This window comes from Strigops habroptila, chromosome 10, assembly GCF_004027225.2.
Source record: "Strigops habroptila isolate Jane chromosome 10, bStrHab1.2.pri, whole genome shotgun sequence".
Classification (NCBI taxonomy): domain Eukaryota; kingdom Metazoa; phylum Chordata; class Aves; order Psittaciformes; family Psittacidae; genus Strigops; species Strigops habroptila.
Genome location: NC_046359.1, coordinates 36,096,771 through 36,120,742, shown reverse-complemented (window position 1 = coordinate 36,120,742; position 23,972 = coordinate 36,096,771). Strand labels below are relative to the sequence as shown.

The 23,972-nt window shown below is 40.1% G+C and overlaps 1 protein-coding gene across 3 annotated transcripts in view; it reads right to left on the bottom strand.

The window, feature by feature from the left end:
- The window catches only part of SUSD4 (sushi domain containing 4), a 72,920-nt gene that overhangs the window by 19,397 nt on the left and 29,551 nt on the right, over positions 1–23,972 (bottom strand). For all 3 annotated transcript variants that reach the window (XM_030500250.1, XM_030500247.1, XM_030500248.1), the window contains 2 exons: positions 10,366–10,578; positions 2,391–2,570 (listed from right to left, as the gene is read on the bottom strand). In XM_030500250.1, the coding sequence (XP_030356110.1) occupies positions 2,391–2,570; positions 10,366–10,578 (393 nt within the window). The remainder of the gene's footprint in view (positions 1–2,390; positions 2,571–10,365; positions 10,579–23,972) is intronic.

The window sequence follows — 23,972 nt, the reverse complement described above, 5'->3', positions numbered from 1 at the left end:
TGTTGCAATGGTCTTTTGAGAGAGGGACAAAAGCAAAAGAAAACAACAAAAAGAGCTTGAAAGCATTTTTACAGCACACTGTGCTACCAGAGCAGTGGTTTGATAGCTGCTTTTACTAGCTGCTTATCTTCCTGCTCAAATAAAACTTCAAGCATCCTGTCTACTACCTACTGCTGGTACCCCTGATCAAGTATGCCCCACACGTAACACACCGACTCCTGCAAGCTGAGCAGCCCACTGAGCAGGGTGATATAAGCAGCCTCCAGTGGGACAAAAAGAGCACAGACTGACTGAGCAAGACCAAGCTTACTCTTCTCTGAACTGTATGAGGGGAAATTTTGTCCTGCTGGCTCAGAATTTTAATGCTCGTTGGGCTCCTTGTAATGCAGGACAGAGATTTACTTGAATTTGTATGAGAGCCAAGTGTTTGTGAAAATCCCTGGGTCTGCAAACATCTCAAGCTGCTTGAAAACTTCATTTTGACTTTTTTTTTGTTGGTAAGTAATCCTCATCATTTCAGATCAGTAATTATCATTATTATCTTGTGGCAAAAATAGTTCAAGGTTGGATTCTTATATGTTCTACAATCCTTTCCCCCTGCTCCGGCAGGAAAAAAGGGTATCTGAGTGTCATGAGATTTCCCTGCCTATTGTAATCAAAGGGCCATGGAAATGTGATTGACAGCCTACCTAGTGCATGTAGACAAGTGGCTTGGATATTATTAGTGCCTGACATAGCAAAAGGAAAATTCTGGAAGCAATTTTGGAACAGTTTTGTAGAATTCGGCAAAATATGGCAGGTATTTTAATCTGAAATGCCTGTTCTCTACCTGTTTGGTAGTTACAGAACTTGGGGTTTGTGCAATGGATTTCTTAACTTTTATTAGCACTGCTTTTGTTTTGAAATCAGTGAAGATCAAATATTGAGTAGCAGCAATTGATTGTGTTGCATAGAATAAATACAGGAACAGAAGAAAGTAGTAAACCAAGGGGTACTTTGGGTTCTTTTGCTTACCCAATTAATACTGGCTGTTGCAAAATTTCCACTGAATCGTTGGCAAATACAGTACCTGAATATTAATCTTTTGAGTATTCATCTCACCTAACTGCAAGAGTCTTAATCTATCTTAATTCAATGTGAGGTGCACCCACCTTCAAAAATGGGCTGTATACTTCATACTGCCACACACAATGCCAGTGCTGATAAGATACCCCAAAACTAGTATCCACTTTATTACAGATTTGTGAAAACTCCCTTTTTCTTGTTAGACCTATTCAATTACAATGTGTGCATCTAAAACACTGAGCTAGCCCTGTAATGTACCTACATTTCTACATGTCTGTGCACCATGGTCTAAGACAAGACCTTGGGGGACAGTTTGATGTGCCCCAGACTGAGGGTCCTAACTGTGGAGACCCATACAATCTAAGCTCCTGTAACTTCTGACTCTGGCGTTCATCAATCTCATCACTTTACAGTCGAAATGCCAAGCCCTGCCTTTCATGTCTCACCCTGTCACCATCACTCCTGAGAGGTGTCCCAGCTCTCCTTCCTGCCTGCTCCGACTCTGCAAATTGATGTGATGGTGTAATTAAGTGCCTACAGAGAACTGTCACCTTTAGGAGATGACAGATGGGTTTGAGGAAAGTTAATACTAACCCAGTATTCTCCTTAGCACAGACGAAATCTCTCAATGCTGTTAAAACCAAGTCAATGGTACTAAGGCATGCGTGTTAGAAATGTAGAGGTAGTAGCAGCCCAAAGATATTGAATTTCTAATCACTAAAGCTGGCTTAGCCCCATCCATTTCTCACAGTCTAAGCGAAGCTGTGATCCCAAGCTACCAATACTACTAGTTCTACAGCTAATGGGTTTTCTGGCCAAAATCATTCTTATGCACATCCTGAATTTTCAGTCAATACCTATGGGTTTAATGGACTGTGAACCTCATCATCAACTCTGCTGAAAACTCTGATAGAAGAACAAGTTTCAGCTTCTTTCCTCTCCCCCTGCCTGCTGCATGAGGTGAAGGAAGGTAAAATGCAGTTAGAAGCTTAAATCTTTCCAGAAATGGGGCTGAAATGTCAGTTGCCCACCAGATCATTTCTGACTGATTTGACCCTGATTAGTTTTTTTAAATTGCAATGTATCTGTGTCAGATTTTAGACTAGCAAACAAAAAGCAATATTTAAAGTAGCATTTTAAGTATGGGTGTGTTCAGAAAGTGACATCTTCTTTCCTGCAGTGAGCAGTGGGGAAGTAAATAGCAGCAGCACTATTCAAATACTGTACAGTGGAGCTTATCAGATCGCTGACATCCTTACAACTATAGGAAATAACACTGGCAAACTATCACGAGCTATAAAAGAGGATGTGCTGGTGTACTAAACCTTGACAAATGGGCAGATTATCCCATGTTCCATCGTCTTGACATATTGAAACCATGTTGTCTAAGTCAGGGTAACGGATCTGGAATCCTTCATGACAGCTGATTATTAATTTATCGCCAGTCCTGTATGTCTTGTTATGAACCTCTGCATCTTCAACGTGTGGAACAAGGCAATCTGTGACTTCATGAGAAAAACAAGAATAGTAACTTAATTAAAAAAAACCATGGCTGGCTATTCAGTAATCAAGCTCTTAAGCAAAAGTTATCAGATAATATAAGTGTTCTGCTTAAACTGTTTGGAAAATACAACATTTCGGTAAAGATGTCCTTTCCCTAGTTAAGCATCGGTAACAAAGTCTATAGGACTGTGGAAGAAGATGACGTGCTACAATAATAGATCACTCCCCCAGTCTTTTTTAAACAAACAACATTAAAAGTGTTTAGGAAGACTGTTTTTAACTTGGTCGTTCCATTCTTCATGGAAGCCGTAGTCACCATTACAGCGCATAGTCTGACTATCCCAAAGACCCACGTGAAGGCAGACTCCTTGACAGCACTAAGGACAGGACGAAAGCAAAGATAAAATACAGATATGGCATGAGGAACACAGAAAAACTGCAGCTGCAGCAGAGAGACAGATGAAAATTAGGTACATTTACAAGAGTTTATCCAGCTCCATTCCACAGAGTTCATTATGAGAATGTCTTCACTTTAATCTCATTGATTCTGCTTTAAATCAGATCATTTTATGTGCCTGAATTCATATGCCTTTAGAAGGAGTGGGTTTTAAGGCCCTGAGCAGCATTTCAAGTGCTTGTAGAAAACTCTCAGCAAGGAAAATGACTGCAAACCTCTAGCGATATACAGACATGGCTCAATTACCTCTCTGTGATATATGTATCAGAAAGTCTCATGCCTCACTGTATATACCAGTGCCAAAGACACCAAAATATAAAATAAACCCCAGAAGACTAAAAGCTGAAAGATGTTCTGGAAAGTGGAAGGAAAGGGTGAGGCAGGGTAAAAATTCCTCTGCTAATACTGAATAATTAAGAGATAAGCCAAGAGGATATGAAGGAATAGCCCAGGTGACTCAAAGTTCATCCTCCTCGTAAATGCAAAGTGAGATTAAACAGAACAGAGGAAAAGATTAAATATTGGGAAAATATAATCAAAATCATCTGTCTGCCAGCAGTCAATCCATGACAGAGATGGTGATAAAAGTTTCCAGGCATCAAAACTCATGAAGTATTTCAAATAAAAGCGAGACAGTAAAAATATCATAAGCCTGTCTTACGCTGGGTTTTTTTCCAACACTTTTACCACAAGATACAATTATTTTCAATCTTTATTTAAAAACAAGAAGTTTCAGAAGTCCCTTGAGACTTGTATAAAAGAGAAAGTTTCTGCCATTTTCACGTGTAATTCTCACTGAAGAGGAAAAGGCAACTCTAAATTTGTATTTAGCAATTAACTGTGAGCATGCACAAACTAAAGCAATGGCAACAGCCTGCTTGTTTGCTTAGAATCACAACCAGAAGCAAGATAAACTGTCATTTAGCACAGCACACACAAACCAGCAAATATATTTCCTAATGTATGTATATATTTATTTATTTAGGCAAACTAGGGGATCTATTATTCTGAGACTCCATCACTAGATTTAATAATATGAAGTGGAAGAGTGCTCCTTCCCCAGTTAAAACATATTTTCCTTTGTACCTTCGCATTACAGGGATGTTTTCTAAAATACATTGCACTTAGCTAACCTGTTGTATGGGGTCTGGACATATAATTACTCAAATATTCTCCCATTTCTCTTCTTAGTTAGCTGCTGCTGCAGGTACCTCCTGCTGCCTGTAACAGGAAAGGCTGTCAATCTTCCAGGCTGTCTGAGAAACTGCAGCAAGAAGTTTGATTAGAATTTATTCGTTTATAAATGCCCAAGCCTGGGAGGATGCATACCCTAACAGAAGGTTATAAAACGCACTGTGATGAGAGTTTTCTCTCTCTCTCTCTGGCAAGTTAATCAGCAGAGACAGCAGAGGATGCCCACACAAAATGCCTGATGCTAAGCTATGAATGTTGTCACAAAGAGACTGCCTCAGGCACTCCCAAAGATGGGATGAGATAGATGGGGATCCTGCACTGCGGCCACATAGGATGAGATTGGAGATGGATGCCAGAAGATAATGTCAATGAACAGCTCATGCTCTTGGCATAACAGCTTTCTGTTGCTATACAAATAAAATAGGTGTGTATATATACAGTGCACTAAAACATGAGATTTCACTTTCAAAGTGGGGAAATTGATTCTGTAACTATGATCTATTGCAGCGACTTCATCCCCATTATTCCAAGTAACAGCTGTAGATCAAATCATTTTAATCAGCTAGATGTTGGTGGAGAGCAGTGATAAGTTGCTCACTGTACCATTCTTCGCCTGCAGCATCCTGGCTGTCTTTGATAACAGGCCTATTACAAGCCCTCACTAAACATGAGACCAATGGACCACAGTATTACAGCTCTTTTCTTGACACCTTGAGAGCAAATGCTTTCTCACTGGCTGAATCTGTATTGTTTAGCGCTTGTCAGGGGTAAATTGCAGTAGCCATCTCTCCACAAACAGCTGGATTAGCTGGCACAAATTCTGCTTGGAAAAGCTGAGAATAAGTGATTGAATTTCAAAGTGTTCTGTCCTAGAAAATAAACTGCTTTATTCTAAGTACTTTTCAGCAAATCCGTGGAAGCTGCTAAACCATTTAAAGGAATACAAGGTCTTTAACAGCAATGAGCAGCAATGGCTATTGACTTACACTCCTTACTGGCAGTTTTGTATGATCTGCTTTCTCTCTACTGTGTGAATATTAGAACAGGTCAGCCAAAAGAATGCTCCAGTTAGGAACACATGCCTGATCTTGCAGAGGCACAAAGTGGAGGGGTGCAGGCCCAGCAGTCTGCCAGGTGCAAGGGCTCACCTTCTTGATCTAACTTTCATGAATCATAGGATGGTTGGGGTTGGAAAGGACCTTAAGATCATCCAGTTCCAAACCCCTGCCATGGGCAGGCATGCCTTACGCTAGACCATGTTGCCCAAGGCTTTGTCCAACCTGGCCTTGAACACTGCCAGAGATGGAGCATTTACCACTTCTCTGGGCAGCCTGTTGCAGTGCCTCACCACCCTCACAGTAAAGAATTTCTTCCTTATATCTAATCTGAACTTCCCCAGTTTAGTTTAAAAAGTTTAGTTAAAAAGTGCCCCAGTTTAAACTGTTGAAGTTTTAACCCATCACCCCTTGTCCTATCACTACAGTCCCTGACGAAGAGTCCCTCTCCTGCACCCTTGTAGGTACCCTTCAGATACTGGAAGCTGCTCTAAGGTCTCCACACAGCTTCTCTTCTCCAGGATGAACTTTCTCAGCCTGTCTTCATACAGAGGTGCTGCAGACCCCTTGTCACCCTCGTGGCCCTCCTCTGGGCTTGCTCCAATAGCTCCATGTCCTTCTTACAAAGATGCAGCTTTGTACATTAGGAGTTCTCGGCTTTAGCAAACCAAGTGTGTCCCCCATCACAGGAGGATTGGTCTGAAGAGTAAAATTGGTTAAACGCTATAGTTATAGTGCTTTAGTTTATGTGCACATCATCTCTCAGAACTGTTTCTTCCAGCCCATGGGGAAGGACGACCACCTCCCTCCTCTCAAGAGCACCTGGGCTATAAAGGTAACTCAGAAGGAAGTCATGACCTGGGCACTATGGAGATAGCCACATCACCCATGGGTGCTAGCTGGCTTGACATAGCTTGTGTCTTTTGCAGGTGAACTCCAAAAATTGTCCCTGGTCCATGCTAATCCAGAAGGTCCCTGCAGGAATTGCTTGGAAAGTACTACTTGACATTGGCCAAAACCATGTCAGGGACCTTTCTAACACTGTGGCAGTGTGTACAATTGAAGAACAATGGCCTGGCCCCTGCTCCAATGCTCCCTGCATTGTTTTGTTTACTAGTCTGTATGTAAACTCAAATGCAGAGATGCAGTGCTCCTGTGTGTCTCACTGAGGAGCGGTCTCTGAATTAGCCTTGGCTACACCTAGCCACAGCACTGACAGGCTGGAATGGAGAGGATGAGAGGAACAACGTGAAGAATGGGTTGAATGCAGGGACAGCTCATCTGGACATTGTGCTCTTAAAAGTAAATATTTAAGATTGATGTTGTGTCCTGTGTTTTATTAGTGTTAAATCCACAGTAGTGTGTTAGCAGGATATTTCTGCAGATGGCAAACAGTATTTCAGTGGATATTGAATAACACTTTCTGTTTATTGTCTTTGCTTGTATTACAAGAGTGCACAGAGCCTTTGCCTAAGATCTGCGGCCATTGTGCTAAGCACAGGTTACAAACATTATCTAGTGCTTGTAACCAGGCTTAAGAAGCAGCAAACGCTGAGCAAGACAGATAAGAGGTGGAGAAATAAAAGTATTTCAGTCACCTCACAGATCCAGGGATAAAGGCAAAGAGAAATGAATGCTAAATCTCATACAGGAAACCTGTAGCCACTACTCCACTACTTTCACTGCAGGTTTATCATCCCTGTCAGTGAGAGAACAAGGCACTGAGGACATCTCAAAGGTGTCTGCCTGCAGAAGCACTGGGAGAGAAGAGCTCTTTGCTTGGTTGCCGTCTCCCTGTAGACTGTAAATTTAGATTCAATCTCATAGGAAAGAGGTAGCATTTGTTCCAAGTAGGGCAACAGTCTCAGCAGCCACATTATCACAGTGGGAGAAGATTAGATTAAAGTGTGAACAACATGGCATATTGCTCTTAAACAGTAAATACAAAATTCCTACCTTAGACCTTTGGTGTTTATGTGCATAACTGTATTAGAATTGATGGAAGGTACTGTCAGAACATGCTGTAGATCAACATGAGAACATAACTCTAAGCACACCAATTTTTGACAGGGCATTTATTGAGCACCTACTCGTGCAACTTCATTCTCATATTGACACTTAAAATCTCCTGTCTCTTAACAAGAAATGACAGGCCTATAAAATCAAATTGATTGGATGAAGAGCTCCAGGCAAATGTATTAGTTTTAAAATCAATTACATTCTGAAACAGGTTGCCTTGGTAAATAGCATTCATCTGTGATTAGAGATTGTTCTAGTAAACACATAACAACAATTAAATGTACATAACGTAAAGACATAAAATTATAGGTAACCATCCTTAGTTGGATCCAAATTCCTGAGATGAACTTACAACCAACTCCAAAGTGTTGAGTATTTTTAGTGTTCGAGTTCAGCTGGCAATATCTGACATTCACATATACTGGGATGAGAGGCGTGTAGAGCATACCACATCACATATGGCAGTCAGCCCCTGCCTTAAGCGGGTAAATGCAATTTAAAGTTTATTTTGCCTTGTGATAGCTAATGATGAATGGTAAAACATTAACTTCTTCTCCAGTAGTTGCTCCAAATTTCAACTTCCTTTTTATATATCATCACAGAATTTCTGCAATGAGGACTTTTACGTATGTCATTGTCAGCTGAGAATTATAAACCCTTTTATAATTCTTCCTTAACTGTTCTCCAGATGTGCCGTGTTCCTACACTGCCCCGCTCCCTGTCATGCCTGATGCTGCTCCAGTATATAAAAGGATCACTCTAAAAAGCACTTAAGCAAATGCTTAGGTCTCATGGGTTGCTACTGCACCTCTGCTTAGTATTTCTTCTGAATCAGTGGCTGTATCGTGCATTGGAAAGAAGAATAAATTCTGTCATCTATTGCTAAACCCTAGGATTGTTTTAATATTACCTGAGGTATTATTGTACCATTAATCAGGAAAGTGTTTAAGCACTTACTTCACTAAATCCTGAATCGGGATCCTACTTTTCAGTCCAAATGATAAAAAGCATTTTTGCGTATGCCTAATTTTGAGCACAGAACTTTAACAAGACTAATCACATAATTACAGTTACGCTTAAGCTTAAGTGCTTTGCTCTATCAGAGCATTGGCTAGCAATCCTTTTTAAGTGTTCTGTGCTGTAAAGCAATGATTATCTCTTAAGCAACTGTTGCCACATCATCCATCACATTCTCATCTTCCAATTTCTTTCTTTCTTGAAAACACCTGGATTTGTTGTTGATCACACTGACATCAGTGGCAGTTTTGCTTTTGATAGCATTGTGATCAGAAACCTCCTCCACGGATTCACACTGGACTGGGGGGGGGGCACTGGGGAGAGGTATGAATAATCAATCAAACACGTTAATGTTTATTTTAACACCTGCAGTGGATGATGCAGGTACTATTTCCAAGCTGCACATCAAAATTCCTAGAAGCTACCTGTAGAGGTTAAGAAAACAAATTTTCCAAGCATTACAGCTTTTTTTGGTAGTTCAAACGCCCAGTTTAGACATATGCTGCTGTCACTCTACGTGTATTTTTTCTTAAATCACCATGGGATGAGAGACAAGGGCATTTGTGAAAGGTGCTGTGGCAGGAGAGGGTGTGATTTTCACACATACATCATTTTGAAAGGCATCAGATCATGTCTGTGAAGCTGACCTATGCCACCATCATGACCAAGTGTAACTGGCCCCATAGCCTTTATGTTTTACACATCAGCTGCCATCTCGGTGTGTACCATGAGACAGCTCATGACTGTGCCCCTCACAGCTCTGTAGCCTGTGGCCTCATTCATATCCAGGAGCCCACATTTTACCAAGACCTCTCCTGCAAACAGGACAGCAACCTGAAAGACCGTGGGCTACTTACCACCTGCCTCTGGCTACTCTCTCCAATACCTTGCGCACCACTTTCACACAGGGTTGTTCCCTTCACAAGCATCTCCTGAGCATGGTTCATCTCCCACTGTGGCACATCCCTTTTTGCACCCCTGGCCTGGCACAGGAGTCTCATACCCAGCCACTCCTCAGCATAAACAAGTACCTGCAGTTTTGGTACATGCTGAGTGATGCATGATCCTAGGCAGTGAGTGTGCTTATGAGCCTCATAAGTCTTTGACTACTTTTGAATAATGTCCTTATGTTTATCTGATTCTAAATGATGGAAGGCATCCTGAAATAGAATTTATCTTACTCCACCTTGAAGACAAGGAGGCAATGCCTAACGACCTCAGTGGAGAAGTCACAACACTAAAACTTGCACACTTGATTAACTAACACTTTTCACGCCTGTTGATTTTAACAGCTCTGTTGACCGAAATTGATCAACAAAAAGAACAATTTATATCTTTAATATACTTGGTAAAGTAAATCATTTGTGCTGCTTGGATGTATTTTGGCCAAAATTTACACTTATAATATTCAAATTAATCCTGCCTCTGTATAACTCCTAGAAGCAGGAAATAATTTAACATCCTAATTATTTAAAACCATATACAATTTCAACACCACAATACAATAAAAATAAATTGGTTTATGCCATAATCATTTGAATTATCTCAAAGTAAACTTCTACTGTCCATGAGTATTTGATTTTCCTACTTGAATCATGCACACATTGTAAAATATAATTGTTGACACCTCCTGATTAGCAGGAACAGCAGCATTGAAAATTCATTATATTTTCCTAGTAAAATATAGCAGAAAGGAGTATTAAGCGGGTAACTTTAATAAATAGTTACAAATGGTTTACTTATACTGCAGGTTCTATCTTCTCTCTGCATCAATTTGTAACTAGTTAAAGGGGGAAATATATTATATTTTTTTCTTCAGATTTCTTTATGTCCCTTTCAAGACGTGCATGTGTACACACACACAATCTTTCACAGTAAATATTTAACTGCAAAATGGGAATTATGGATGGGATGGATGGGAAACTGAACTATATATCAAATAAGACACAGTAAAATGGACTCCAGCCTTTTGTGTTCTGTGCTGAGACACACAGACATGGTACGTGGACAAGTGAGAACTGACGCTGGTGAAGTGCTTTAAGAAAATTGACTTACCTTCTTGTAGGCACACAGGTTTATCACTTGGTTTCCAGCTCAGGGAGCCATTAAAGTGTCTCACACAAAGTTTTTTTGAAGTACCATTAAGCCTGTATCCTTCTTGGCAATGAAACCGGACTACCACGCTTTCAAAGAAAACACCAGCGCTGGGTGTCTTGTATCCATGCTCAGGAGCTCCAGGGTCAGCACAAGCATGCAGGTCATCAAACCCTATGCGGACAAAGACACAATCAAACTGTGTTCATTTACTCCTCATGCAGCTGTATTCACGCCTTTCTAGCTTTTCCCTTTTGACATTTAATCTTTGTGGGGGCCGCATATTAATGGCCACTAGCAGCCCTACTGTGGTACCAGGTACTCCAGACTCTGAAGAGGACCAACCTCTGCAGCAGAAATACTCAGAAATAGTCCTGTCTTGCCATGCAGCTACTGACAAAGCAAAGTCCACCAGACTTCTCTGTAGCTGACCTGGATAAAAATAAAGCACTTGACCCAAGCTACCAGTGGGGATGGCACAGAAATGTATCTGCAATTACTCTTGGGGACTATGGGATTTTGTAGTCGTGATCAGTCACTGGAAAGAATAATAATGTGTCAGGAACAGAGAGGAAGATGAAATAAAGAAAAGGGCATGAAACCTAACTGCCACCCAAAGACACAGTAACTAAAACAGAAGATGAGCTGCTATAAACAGAGAGATTTTGAGCTGGGATGAAGCTCTACCACAGGGAAAAGGGATACTGTGATGTTGGATGTATATGATCCCCCTATCATGTTGGTTTGGTGGCCCTACCAAATTCTTAAAACATTGGTATGGGAGTGCTGTATTACTGCATTAATGCCAGAAGGGAGTTTGTAAAGCCCTTCACTTCCACAAAATTAACTGTAAAATAACAAACAAAACTCCAACAGCTGCAATCATAAAACATGATTGTTTATCACTTTATCAAACTCATTTCAATGTCATTTGCATAAACTGAAGCTTTTTTTTTTACTGCAAAGCTCAAGGGTTTAGTGCAGCACTGAACAAGTACTGCATGCTGAAAGAGCAAATAGCTTTGCAACAGGAGCAGTGGGGGGGCAATTAATGCCAGTGGGAGGGATGCCTGGAAGATTTGAAAATCATTGCACTGTAGCCTAAGAGTAGCATCAGAGAGCCTCAGCTACTTACTTACTGCATGACAGGGATGAAATGCCTCCATGGTATAGAGAGAAGGAGATTATTACAGTAGAAGACTTTTCAATACAGATCTGCTTCCTGAGGCTAAATCATTCCCTCCACCGAAGGGCTCAGTGTGACGCTGTGGTAGGCAAATAGAGAGCCTAATGGTGACCTGATGGCCAGAACCCAGTCCAAGTATCTTTGTGCCATGTGTGCTGGAGACACTCACCACCTACACCCAGTCTCTGCCCCTCTGCAGTGCTCCAATAGCCAGGGTTGTTCACCGAAAGAGATTTCGCTAGTGTCCCCTCTCTTTGCTGAAGCAGCAGAGAATCTGCTCTTATGCAGTTTTACTCCCCCATCCAGTGAAGTTTATCATGAGAACTAAAGTTTACCACAAGATTTGGCTACTGTCAGTGCAGTACCAAGTCAAACAAATCTCTGCACTTCATGCCTGTGCATCTGCCACATGGCTCAAGAATTCCAGTGCAAACTGCCAAAGACTCTCTATCATTTGCTCACATGATGAACAAGGAGAAATACAGTCATTATGTTCATGGGATTACACACTGTAAAAAATGCTTAATAATAGAGAAGGGCTGTCCATTTTTACAGGAGATTAAAAAGAACTTTCTTATGCTTCAGGCAGCAAACCAACTTCCTTCAATAAAGTCAGTGATGATCTTAATTGTTTTTCATTAAACAAGGAATAACATGACATTTAGCTCAATTTTGTTACTTTGGTAATCTCAGAATTTACAGTCAGGCAAGGACTATAATAACCCACCTTGAAATTTGTGTCCTTTCTTACCAGCTGCATCAGAGAGAAGTATGCAACTGCCTACTACTATGCGTTTGGAGAAACAGAAAGAAGCAAGCTGCTGAGGTCACACACAATTTGCTTGGTAAAAAAATAAGCCAAGCTCATTTCTCAGTTTTCATTAAGTCAGATGTTCAAAGTTACTGATTTTGAGACCCAACATAGAAGGAAAGAATGGTTTTTTTGCATGATGCAGCCCAATTCTGTGACCTTACTGCCACTTTTCTAGTGACCTTTCACAAGCAAAGATTTTCATTCCTTCTAGGGACCATTTTGCAGTAAATTGGTCTCTTAGGTTCTTTTTCTCTAGCGCAGTTTCTGAGCACACAAATCTATCTCCAAGGGGAATCCCAAGAAGGAACTGGAATGCAAATGGAAAAACTGAATTATGCACCCTCTAGTTTCTACAAAGCCAGTAGCCAGCAGCCAGCTCTTATTCAGGTGTTGAGTAAGGGATGACACATGGAATCAGCACAGTATCACTGCTTCCATGCAACATTTCTATTGGTTGTTCCTGAAGCAAGGAAAAAGGAAAAAGCCTCAGGGAATGGCCAGTTAGGCAGATTACACATGCAGTACAGTAACTTCACATGTTAAGATCATAAAGGCAAAGCAAACAAAAACCCAACCCTATCTTCTCTCCATGGATATCAACAATAGGGCCAAATCTTAGTCATACTAAAATCAGTGGAAGACACTTGTATGGCAAGCTTCTCTTTTGAAGATGTATATGATCCAGGCACAAAACAGTGAAGCCAGTGCTGTGCCACCTCTCCCTGTGCTTTGGCTGAGAAGGAGGCAAGGACACATGAGGGAGGTACAGCGAGGCTGGCTGCTGTGCTGAGGATCTCCCAGTGCACAGAGGGACACCACACATGTTTGAAAGGGCCATTACAATCTCCTGGGGCCACGGAACTGCTCTGATTTTCACCTCTCTTGCACAAGAGGTGTGCTGAGTATTTCAAAAGCTTATTTAGCTGGGAGCTAAGTCCATCAGTCTTTTCCAATTTAAGTATGAAACTCCTGGTACAACATTCAAGAACAACAATGCTGAAACATCCCTGAGTATTGCCATCTTCCAGTTCTCCTTAATGATATCAGACTTGGACCCTTTATGTAATAATCTTTTCCACATAATCTCATCTAGTCAAGATCCACCTTATCAAAAATGAGTAAATACATGTCTTCAAAGAAATACAGCTTGGTAAATTCAATTTGGGGTTTTTCCCATGATCTTTAGTTTCTTTCCATTTTCAAAGGTAGGCATTTAAATGCAGCTACTCAAAGCTGTGATGCAGTATTTTTCTAACGGCAGGAGTAATTTCACATTACAGATGGGACATCTTTTGCATTGGTCCCTTCAGAACCTGGTGAAACCAGCCAAAACAGTTTTAGACACAGCCACAAGGCAAGTCTTTGGAAAGAATCATAAAACTTAAGTAAATGGGAAAGCCAATCTTCTGGTTATAATAGAAAGGTGTTATCCTGCAGAAAGAGTCTATCAAATAAGATAAAAGATAACTACAATGGATTCTCTTTCTTTATAAACCCTTCAATGAGTCTTTGGGGAAAAGAATGAAACTTTACTTTGACTGTTCTTCTCACGATTACAAAGAGGGAAGGGGGAATCTTCAGCACCTGCTAGTAAAAACTGTGCAACACACTTGTCAAATAAAGCTGTGAATTTTCATGTTACCTATATAGTAAAAATTTTGTAAGGTCAGCAGTCATCACCATAACCAGCACTGCATCACTAGCAACAACTTTATGGGATGCTATTGTATGGCTTTAAATCCCTAAAGACTGCACAATTACTGCTGGAGCTGACAAATTCAGGTTTCAAAATAGCTAAATATTTAGTATAAGTTGCAGACTTTCTGTATCATGGCACCTTTAAGGGATGTTGCATGAAATATAATGAACAATAGTACCTTCTGATAAGGCTAATGAGTACATAAGGTCATCATGACCATAAAACATGCGGTTGATACAGAAGATATTTTGGTTGTGGTATTTTACTAGATTTCTATTGTTGGACCAACAGGAGGCCATCAAAAAACAGCAATGCTCTTTACCTGGATAAAACACAAGCTGGTTATATGGGTTCCTATTTTACCTAAATTACTTGGTATAGTCAGTCAGACAAAAATGATGTCACATTAATCAGAAGACTGAAAAATAAGCAATGCCCTTTGTGGGGTGTAAAATGAACCATTATAATTCATTTGAATGGAGTGGATTTCTAGAATTCTGCATTCTATGTTCTCAAACATATAATGATTCATCTCATGCCAGCAAAAAAGCTTTCAATATTGGAAGCCTTGAGAAAATTTCATATTTGTGATGACAAGAAATGATGATAGCCGCAACTGAACTCCAGACATGCCTGAAAAAAGTACGGAGAAAGAACCCCTCAGCTCTTCCCATCATTCTCTATTTATCTGCACTTTTTTCTCAGTCTCCTCTCCTGTTTTCCTTGTTTCCTTCTTCCTTCACCTCCATATCTTACAGCTCCTTGTAAATTCGTGGTGCTGGTGAGGTGATTTCTAATCTAGATTTGATGGACTTCTTTGCCTCTAACACTGCTATATAGCATTTCACTGACACACTGCTGATGCATGTCAGCTCAGAAATGGCTTCATTCATTGCTGAGCAGAGACATCACTCTCATTCCAGTTTGTTACATACACACAGTGAAGGAAAAGTGACACATAATGTGTAATAATATTAAGGATATAGAGTATTTTCAGTATTTGTCTTCAGTAGGATGAAGAATGGGCTTCTTGTACAGCAGCACCTGCATTTTGGTTTCATAAAATCAGCAAGTCCTTTCTATCTCAGCTGAGGGTAGAGAAGGCAGAAGTTTTGCAGCCTATGGCAGGACCAGACTGCTTGCATGCACATTTTAGGAGTCTGTAAACACTGCAGGAGCAGGTCATCTTAGGCCAGCTCTCAGTAGAAAGGCGTACTAGGACTAAAGCAGAAGGGCCACAAGTGCAAACATGCCGAGGGCTTGCTTGTCTTGTGTAAAGGAAAAGTCATTTTCATCCCTTAAAGAGTTTCTGTCCTGTTTCTGTGAAAGCCATGCAGGCACAGCATCTTGTGCCTTTGGCTGTTTATGCTTCCTTGCTGTTGATGACGTTAATTGAGCTATCCACATAGCCCTGTAACAAGAAAAGGAAGGATGTGCTTCGATTAGCATCTAGCCGTAGATGTGAAATGAAATTATAAACCTGCGATTTCATTAGTGAAATGCCTGCTAAAATTTAAACTCTAATCCCTTAAGGGTCACTAATGCTTAAGCTTCCCTGAGACTTCAGCAGCTTTGTAAACCCCCACCCTGTTTAAAATGTGAATCACAACCTCCCTTGCTATCCTTGCAAAACATACTCCCAACTCCCAGCACTGTTGGATATCCCTCCTCACTTGGCTGAGCCTTACCCAGGGCAGCCTAACAAGACACTAGAAGAAAGGAAGAAGTTCAAATTACTTTGTAGGTGAAACAGAAAAACAAATAAGACCTGCAGGGGGTGGGTACTTTGCTTAAGCCACAAGCTGGTCTATAAAATCAAGAACACTCATTAAGCTTAATTTTCCTCCATAGAACCCAAGAGTGTCATAGCAGAAAACTAAGAAAATCAGTGTGTAATGCAGTTCACGAGCACCAAAACCACCCATCTGCAATAAAAAATTCACATTCAAGCCCTGCACAAAGGGCAACAGGCTCCAAGAGAGGCAACTGATTATTCAAAAGGCTGAAAGGTTGCCCCATTTTTCTTATCTTTCCATTTCATGCCCTCTTCTCCCCCAGATCTGGCCTCCCACCTGTGTTCTCCATCCTCCTTCACCCCAACCTATGCCAAGCCAACTCACCACCTGCTCATGCACTCTCCTATTAAGACCTTCATGCTCCCAAGTCTTCCCCACCATTACACTCACCATCTCTTTCTTCTCTCCTCAACATGCACTTGAAAAGGAGCAGTCACTCAGAGATGCTCCTAAGAGCAATGGTGAGCTCAACCTCAAAATCCCTACTTAGGCATGACAAGTCCCTGGGCATTTCTGTATTAAATCAAACTGACATCTCCCTGGAAAGCCTCAGGATTGCTGCTCCCTCCCGAGCGGGCACAGGGGAGAGAACGTGAAGAGCTGTAGGACAAAGTACTCATGGATGGCAAAAGGGGTCTTCCAGGAGCCACGCTGGAGCTGCTTCTGCCTGGGAACGTTACCAGAGAGAAAGGGGGAAAAGCCTCAGTATCATCAAGGCAGATACAAGGGCCCTGCATAGATGATCGCAGATGTAATAGTAGCATCTTTACTTCAGGGGTCATGCCTCTAATTAGTTCCTTCAATTACTGTTCAACACTCATGGATGATAACACACTCCAGCCGGCACTCGATCAGTGTTGTACAGCAGGGAACAAGCTGTATTTTCTACCTATGGAGGTGATCACCATTTTTAATTTTGAATAAGAACCTTGATAGAGGAGTCTTTTATTGCCTAGACATTAGGCTAATGCATGAGGAAAAAACACTTAAAATTGCTGGAAAGGGAAGACAGTTTACAATACAATCAGCAGAGCACATCGGTAAACCCACAGCAAACGAAAAACATGCATTTGCTTCTTCTTGAAAATGAGTTTCTTCTAATTAACATCTTAAACAGCACAGGCCTGTCCCTGTAATCATAACTTCTCACAATTAATATAGCTATGTCATCTTTGTAAATAAGCCATTTCATTTATAATGCAAGAAGCACTTGTTGCTTCCAGCCTTTTGTAATCCAACAAGTCTGCCTGCATAATTTATGAACCCTTATGAAATGTCATATGCTACTCTGGGATCCTCTGAACCTCCTATCACTTAAATAAAGAACGAAAGGTGGTTGAGCTGACAGAGCTCTGTTCTTCTATGTTTTTATTACAGAGACTTATCATGGCAGTCCTGGGGTATGATTCAGGGTGAAAAAAGGCCAATTTATCACACTAGAAATCCCACAACCTCCTCCCAGTTTCTAAACGTGTAAACTGGATATTTAATTTTCTAAGAAAGCCATTGAACATTATAACACTTGCATGCTGAGGCCTAGACTGAGGCCAGTTCAAATCAATAAACAACTAAAAACCTGAAGCCAGAGTTTGTTCAGCTTTCTGCAAATATAAGGTGAATACTTTTTTCATTTCCATTTATTGAGCTAGTTTGGTTTAATGACCAGCTCTATTCAAGCTGCAAACTCTACCAGGAATTCAAGAAGTATAAAATGAAGTTTTCTTCTCTGTTCAGTGAAAAAGAAGCAGGTGAGAACGAATGACTTCTTCAATCTCCCATTACAGATAATATTTCACGTTTCTAAGTGAATTTGAAATGTAAAATGTGCTTAAATAAGCTCACCTTTATGCATATTTATTATATTTATGGTAATTTTAACTGCTTTAAAATGGTTCTTTAAAATGGTAGTTCCCTGCTTCTTATCTAAACCCTGAGTATCTATGAATTCTAATTATAGATAAACATGCTTTGAAATAATGATGAGTTTTTGAAACAATCTAATTAAAAAAATAAATAAATGACATCTTTTACAATAATAAAACCAAGGATGCAGTAAATACACATTAAGCTCTATATATGCTTCAATAAATGGGTGCATGCCTAACACATCTTCCTATTCCTTATGCAGGGAAGGAATAATGAGGGTGATATTTGCCAATATGTGCTTGTTGATTGGTGACCCATAAGAGTCATCATACAAGGGATTAAATATGTGCAAATCCAAAATATAAAATATTAATATATCACTTATGCCAAGATTTCCTTTTTACTGATTTTAATGAATAAGTGAGCTCATTACTTTGATTTAAATCAACCAACCCCACTTATGTTTTCGTCCTCAGATGTAACATTTTACATATTATACGTCTAAGGATTTCATTAGAGTTGCAATATTGTCGATGTGGGAATCCAGCCTTGGGTCACTAACCAGGATTAATAACAACACAGAAAGCTACCAATAAAAAAGTGCCAAATAAAATAAAACTATACTCCCATAATTTCAAGCATGTTATGGGCCTGCTGTGTTTTTAAAAAGCAGTATCTAAGTATTGTTGTTTATCTGTCCCACATTTTTAGCACTCTGAAAAAGACTTCATTACCATGAGTTTGTTTAAATATTTTTAGTCTAGACAGTCATCCCTTGGGAAATACAGAAAAAAACCCACATAAAAAATGAATCATGAGCTAGTTACTATAGTAATATTTCTTCTAGGCCAATAGCATATAATATTATTATTCATCATAACAAATCCAAAGTAATGAAATGTCACGTTGTTCAGCAGAGATCCTTGTTTCTGTAAGATGCAGGAATCAAATACTCAGAGGTCTGGGTTGGAGGGTTGGTATTTATGCTTTAATCAATGACAGACTTCCCTAGATAATGCTGTATTTTTATTGCACACAACAGTATGGTAATCCAACAATTTTTGCTTTTCAGCTGTGCTATAGTAATTGATTTTATACTTTCCCAAGAACGGGCAGAATTGGATATAGGGACAATCAGGATTAGTGTGTGAATATTATAATATTAAACTTTTAAATAAAGTGTACACTAGAGAAGACTGAGAGACAAGGGATTTAAAAAACTGGTAGATACTTAAAGCAGAAGAGCAGGCAGACACTGTTTCCAGCTTTTGCACTTGATTCCTTATCACAAATCCTCTGATGCTTCTGGATACTCTGACAGCTCTTATGCCCTACAGTGATTTATTTCTAAATGCACCTACCCGTGAAACCGTGACCTTTCCTCTTAGACGGGGACCTCATCGCTGCCATCCATTTTTTATTTGCCTTTCTCTCTGTGTATGGTTTGCTTGCTGGTACTTATTTGGTTAGCCTTGCAAAGTTGGGACATTATTCACCCCCAGGTCAAGAAGATGTAAAGGAAGACAAGGTGCTTTTGCCGGTTCACCAGTTATTTTACACATGAGGGCTGCCACTGCACCTTTCATGTTGGCTTCAGATCACACCACAAAGCATTTCTACACAAGTAAAGCTTTTAGAAAGAAAGCAGATTAATATCCACTGGGAAAAAAAAACCACCCTGGCTGATTTTGGTCCTAATCTGGATGCAAGGAGAGCTGATTTCCTTCTATATTGAAAAGTGACTTTATTCTCCTATGTTCTTATAGTACTCTTAGCATGAAGCACAGGTTTTAGTCTGTTGTTTCCCTTCATGAGGATGCATTCACTGAAGAAAATGAACCAAAGTTGGCTTGTTATTTTCCAAAAATGAGACAAACCCACAAACCTATAAAAGGAAACAGGAATCCAGTTGGGCACCGACAATGAAGCACTATCATCATACCAAAAGGCTTTTTACACAAATTCCTCATTTAAAATGCTCTGTCCTGTGAGTTATTCTGTCTGTACTGAGAAGACTGGAAAGTCAGTAGTAGGTTAAGATGATGCAGAAGCATATTTTTTCCATTTCTTTTGATTCTTAATTGTGTTCTATTTAATTCCTCAATACAAGGTAAAACCTCCCCTAAAATCTGTTCTGTTTAAGCAGCTGGTCAGGAGCAGGACTGTAACAGCAGATACTCCAGATGTGGGGCTGTCTCCACTAAAAATCGCTGTGGGCCCGTTTTCCTGGTGCAGTCCTACCTAAGGACTTCCCCAAGGCTGGAAAGCAATGGCAGGCTGCTCACAGCATCAGAACAAGCAACTCAAAAAGCAAAGTCACAGAAGAGCTAATGAGTGAGACTGAAACATTTGTAATTAAAATGTTGTATCATTACAAAGCGATCGTATTTAAACCCCTAAAAAAAACCCCATAAAAATGTCAATGACAAATTTCACTGGCACGCTGTCAATTTTTCTGGCATCCTCCAAAAAATCATCGACGTGTAAAGTTCCCTCTGGCCCAGTATTGCCCCTTTCAACACAGTCTGCTTCCTCTCTAGTCAGTTTCCTACCAATTCTGCAATTCTTCTATTAATCCAAATCTTTACATATTCTTTCCCTGGTGGCAGTTTACAGAAGTCAAGATAGACGATATCTGCTGCATTTCCCTTCCCTGGGAAACCTGCTGCCGTCTCAGGAGGTTAACAGATTAGTCTGACACAACCTTTCTTTAATACATCTATGTTTTATTTTATATTGTACCTCCAAGACTTTTAGTCTCCATACCTTAAAAAATCAAAAACCTTGTGAATTATTGAAGTGAGAGAACCAAGTCCCTGATTGCTCAGATCATGGGGATTCCTTTTCTTTTTTTCCTTCTTTAATCTGTGGATAGTACAGATAGTGTCTTAAAGCACTACTGGAAGTCACTCCCTTTCACTCATGGATATGGCAGTGCACTTATGCAGAAGAGGAGGCAGCTGAGGACAGAAGAGAAACCAAAGAAACCGTAGATGAACAGCAGGAGTGACTTGGCAAAGGTACAGAGATGGGATGTAGTGACATACAAAAATATGTTAGCCTGGAAGCTGACTGACAGCTGTTTGGATGGTGATACCACTAGAAGATAAGAGAGGGGGAAATGGGAACACAAGCAGCATCTCTATGGGGTTGTCAGTAGGCTAAAATGGGGAGCTGGAGAGGGACAAGAAGGAAAAGAGGGGAAACCCTCAGTCACAGGCAGTACAGCTGACGATGGCAGTGCCTGAAGCAAGAATAGAGCATCAAAACCAGAAGGAATCCTGGCAGAACAGTTTTGGAGGCTGGCAATACATTGTGAGAGCCTTCCAAGGGATGATGGCCTATGCTTTTGGACCAGAAGAGTACAAAAATCAGGTTTTTTTATTTTGTTTTATTTTTTTTCTGCTGACACCTCTAAGAACTCAAGGCTTCATAATGTACTCTGCACTGACAACACTGAAGTTGAGGCTGTCAGATGATATCTAATACAGTTTATATAATATATACTCATCGTTATTAGGCAGTTGAAAGATTGAGAGTTATGGCATTCATGTGCACAGATAATAGGTAATGATGAGAAACCTGATGCTCAAAATATTTTCATAAAAGCCAATCTGAAAGTCACACATACTGGTTAAATTTAAAGACTATGGGCTTTTGTTCTTCAGAAGGTATTCACATCCCTACCTATCATGAAAATAGAATCTCATCATTTTGAAGGACTAGAGGAAGAGGAAGAATAAGCTGTTATTAAATTTTTGTGGTACTGTAAGTTGATTAACTGGGAGCTAGGAAAGGTCTAGAACTAGCAAAGTGACGGTTCTTTGTTCCTATTCAAGAGACAGGAGTTTTAAGCACAAAAATAACCAATTTATTTAAAACTTATTTTTCTTAGTAGATATTAATTTGAAGATTTCTGCAGCTTCTCTTTCCCCAGAGTGTTAAATAGCTCTTTTCAGAGCAACAGCTGCAGCAAACCTAGTTAAAATAAAAAGCAGGCAGTACACAGATCCATACATATGCTTTGCGAGAAGCAGGCAGCATATCCAGATTTATATGTGTGCCAGTCCCCCAGGATGTCATAATTGTGTTTGCTCTTTTAATAACTTTAGGCTCCAGTGATCGGAATAAAAATTCTATGCTGAAACTAATGCTTCATCCTTAGTTCACCTCGCTACCCTGAATTATATAGTAAGTAGACTTAAATAAATGCAGGAGTCTGGCTCCCTCCTTACACCATAGACTCCAGCCATGCACATAATGGGTTGCCTGATTTAATTCTGGGTCTTTCTTTTCAAATCTTACTTTGTTTTTACAAAATATTTGGCTCAGCCATTTCCTTTTATAACTGCACAGATTTCCGAGCCTGCCTTCCAGTGCTCGGTGAATTGCAGTCTCCACTGATACAAGCAACACATCAAGCTTCCTGACTTGAAAGAGCCGTTGGGTTATTTAGACAATTTTGTTCTTCCTAATTATTATATCTACACTTTACATCTACAAGCCTCTTTCTTTAAATGTAGCCCAAAATGCTGAGTTACTTAAGCAGCTTATTAAGTAGGCACGGCTTTTCAGGAGCTATTGTGACTACAGCATGCCAGTACTAATCTTAGGATTATAAATGATTTTTTACTCCTAGAACCAGACAACAGATTACCCTATAACGAAGACAGGCATATATGTTATCAGTTCACATGAGGGGTACGGGGACAAACAGAACTAGGTCAAAAACAACATGGGCTTAATGGCAGGGTACTTAATAGTACCCTGTCTAACATGCCTTACTACATTAGGTTAAAAACGAGCTGAATATGCCTAAATGTATTGCCACCTTCAGTTTCTAACCACCAGAGAAAGACTTTTTTTCTTCATAATCTGGCACTGTCATGAACCTCATTTGAGACTACAGATGAACTGCTTTAAGAAGGTCAGACAGTTCTTAACTAAGAGCCTTGTTTCATTATGCACGAAATACACGAGTATTCTTTGCCTCCAATAACTCAAAACCAGTTTCAAAATAAAACTCCGAACTTGACTGTTGTTAATGCTGGTGGAAGAACATTGGTATGGTCTCTGCACCAGTTTCCTGACCATTACACTATCTAGCCCCTTTGCTCTTCATCATTGCCCGTTTTACTGTCCTCCTGAGAACAATAACAACCCTTGTGTAGCCCCAGTTCCCTACACTGCTTTCCTTTCTTTGGGAAGTTCAAGCCTCTCATCCTGTTCCTCCTCACTATACATCCTTATTCTCAGTTCTTTCTGAGCCCTACTCTTCTGCATCCTCCCCAAGATACTTTTGGCTGCTTTGTTTTTCTCAGGCTTAAATTTATCTTTTTATGACACCTTCCTATTCCCCCCATTTTTCCCCATCTGTCTCCATTTGTCTTTTAAATGCATTCTCAAAAGCCCACTTATTTCACTTCCTTCACCAGGCCCAGCTGCTTTCCACTTAGATGGTTGTTCTCCTTGAGGCCTTGGAGTTCGGGCTACAAAATCCAAAGACAAGAAAGCATCTTGCCACACTTGGTGGTCTTTTATGTAGTCTGCCCTAACTATGGCTTGAAAATTTTTATCTTTTAATTAACTTTCCATGTTCCTGGAAAAATCCCACAGGTCCCTTCTGGAATTTCTTCACCTGCAATTAATTTTCTGCGAATATCTTACCCTACCTGAAAACAGAGAGACTTCCTTTGATCTGATGTGTCTTATTGTTAAGAAATACTTGTCCCCAGTATGAAAAGAAATACCTCTGATCCTGATTTCTAACTCAAGCCGTTTTGTAGCCCACATGCTGCTCACCAAAGATGCATCAATCATCACACATCAGGCGGGAGTGACCTCCTCAAGTATTAACAAGTTCCCACACTGAGATATCGCTACGTCGTGTCAAGTGTATGGCCTGACCTAAAGATCTTCCCCACTCACAAAACATGCCTGTCTTCCATGCATTTAGACCTACTGCTCTCATAAAATGCAGCATCTTCTGCCTTATCAGCATCATGTTGAAACTAGGCATGGTTATATGATAACTATATATTGTTTTGATAAAGTTGACATTAAATTAAAGGCTACAGGACATGTATGTACAACAGTGTAAAGGGATAAATGCCAGCCTCATGTTTAGTAGCTGTTTTAACATTGGACAGGCAACTTCCCCTTTAGACCTGATATTACTCAGCCATTAAGGACCAATGTTATTTATTA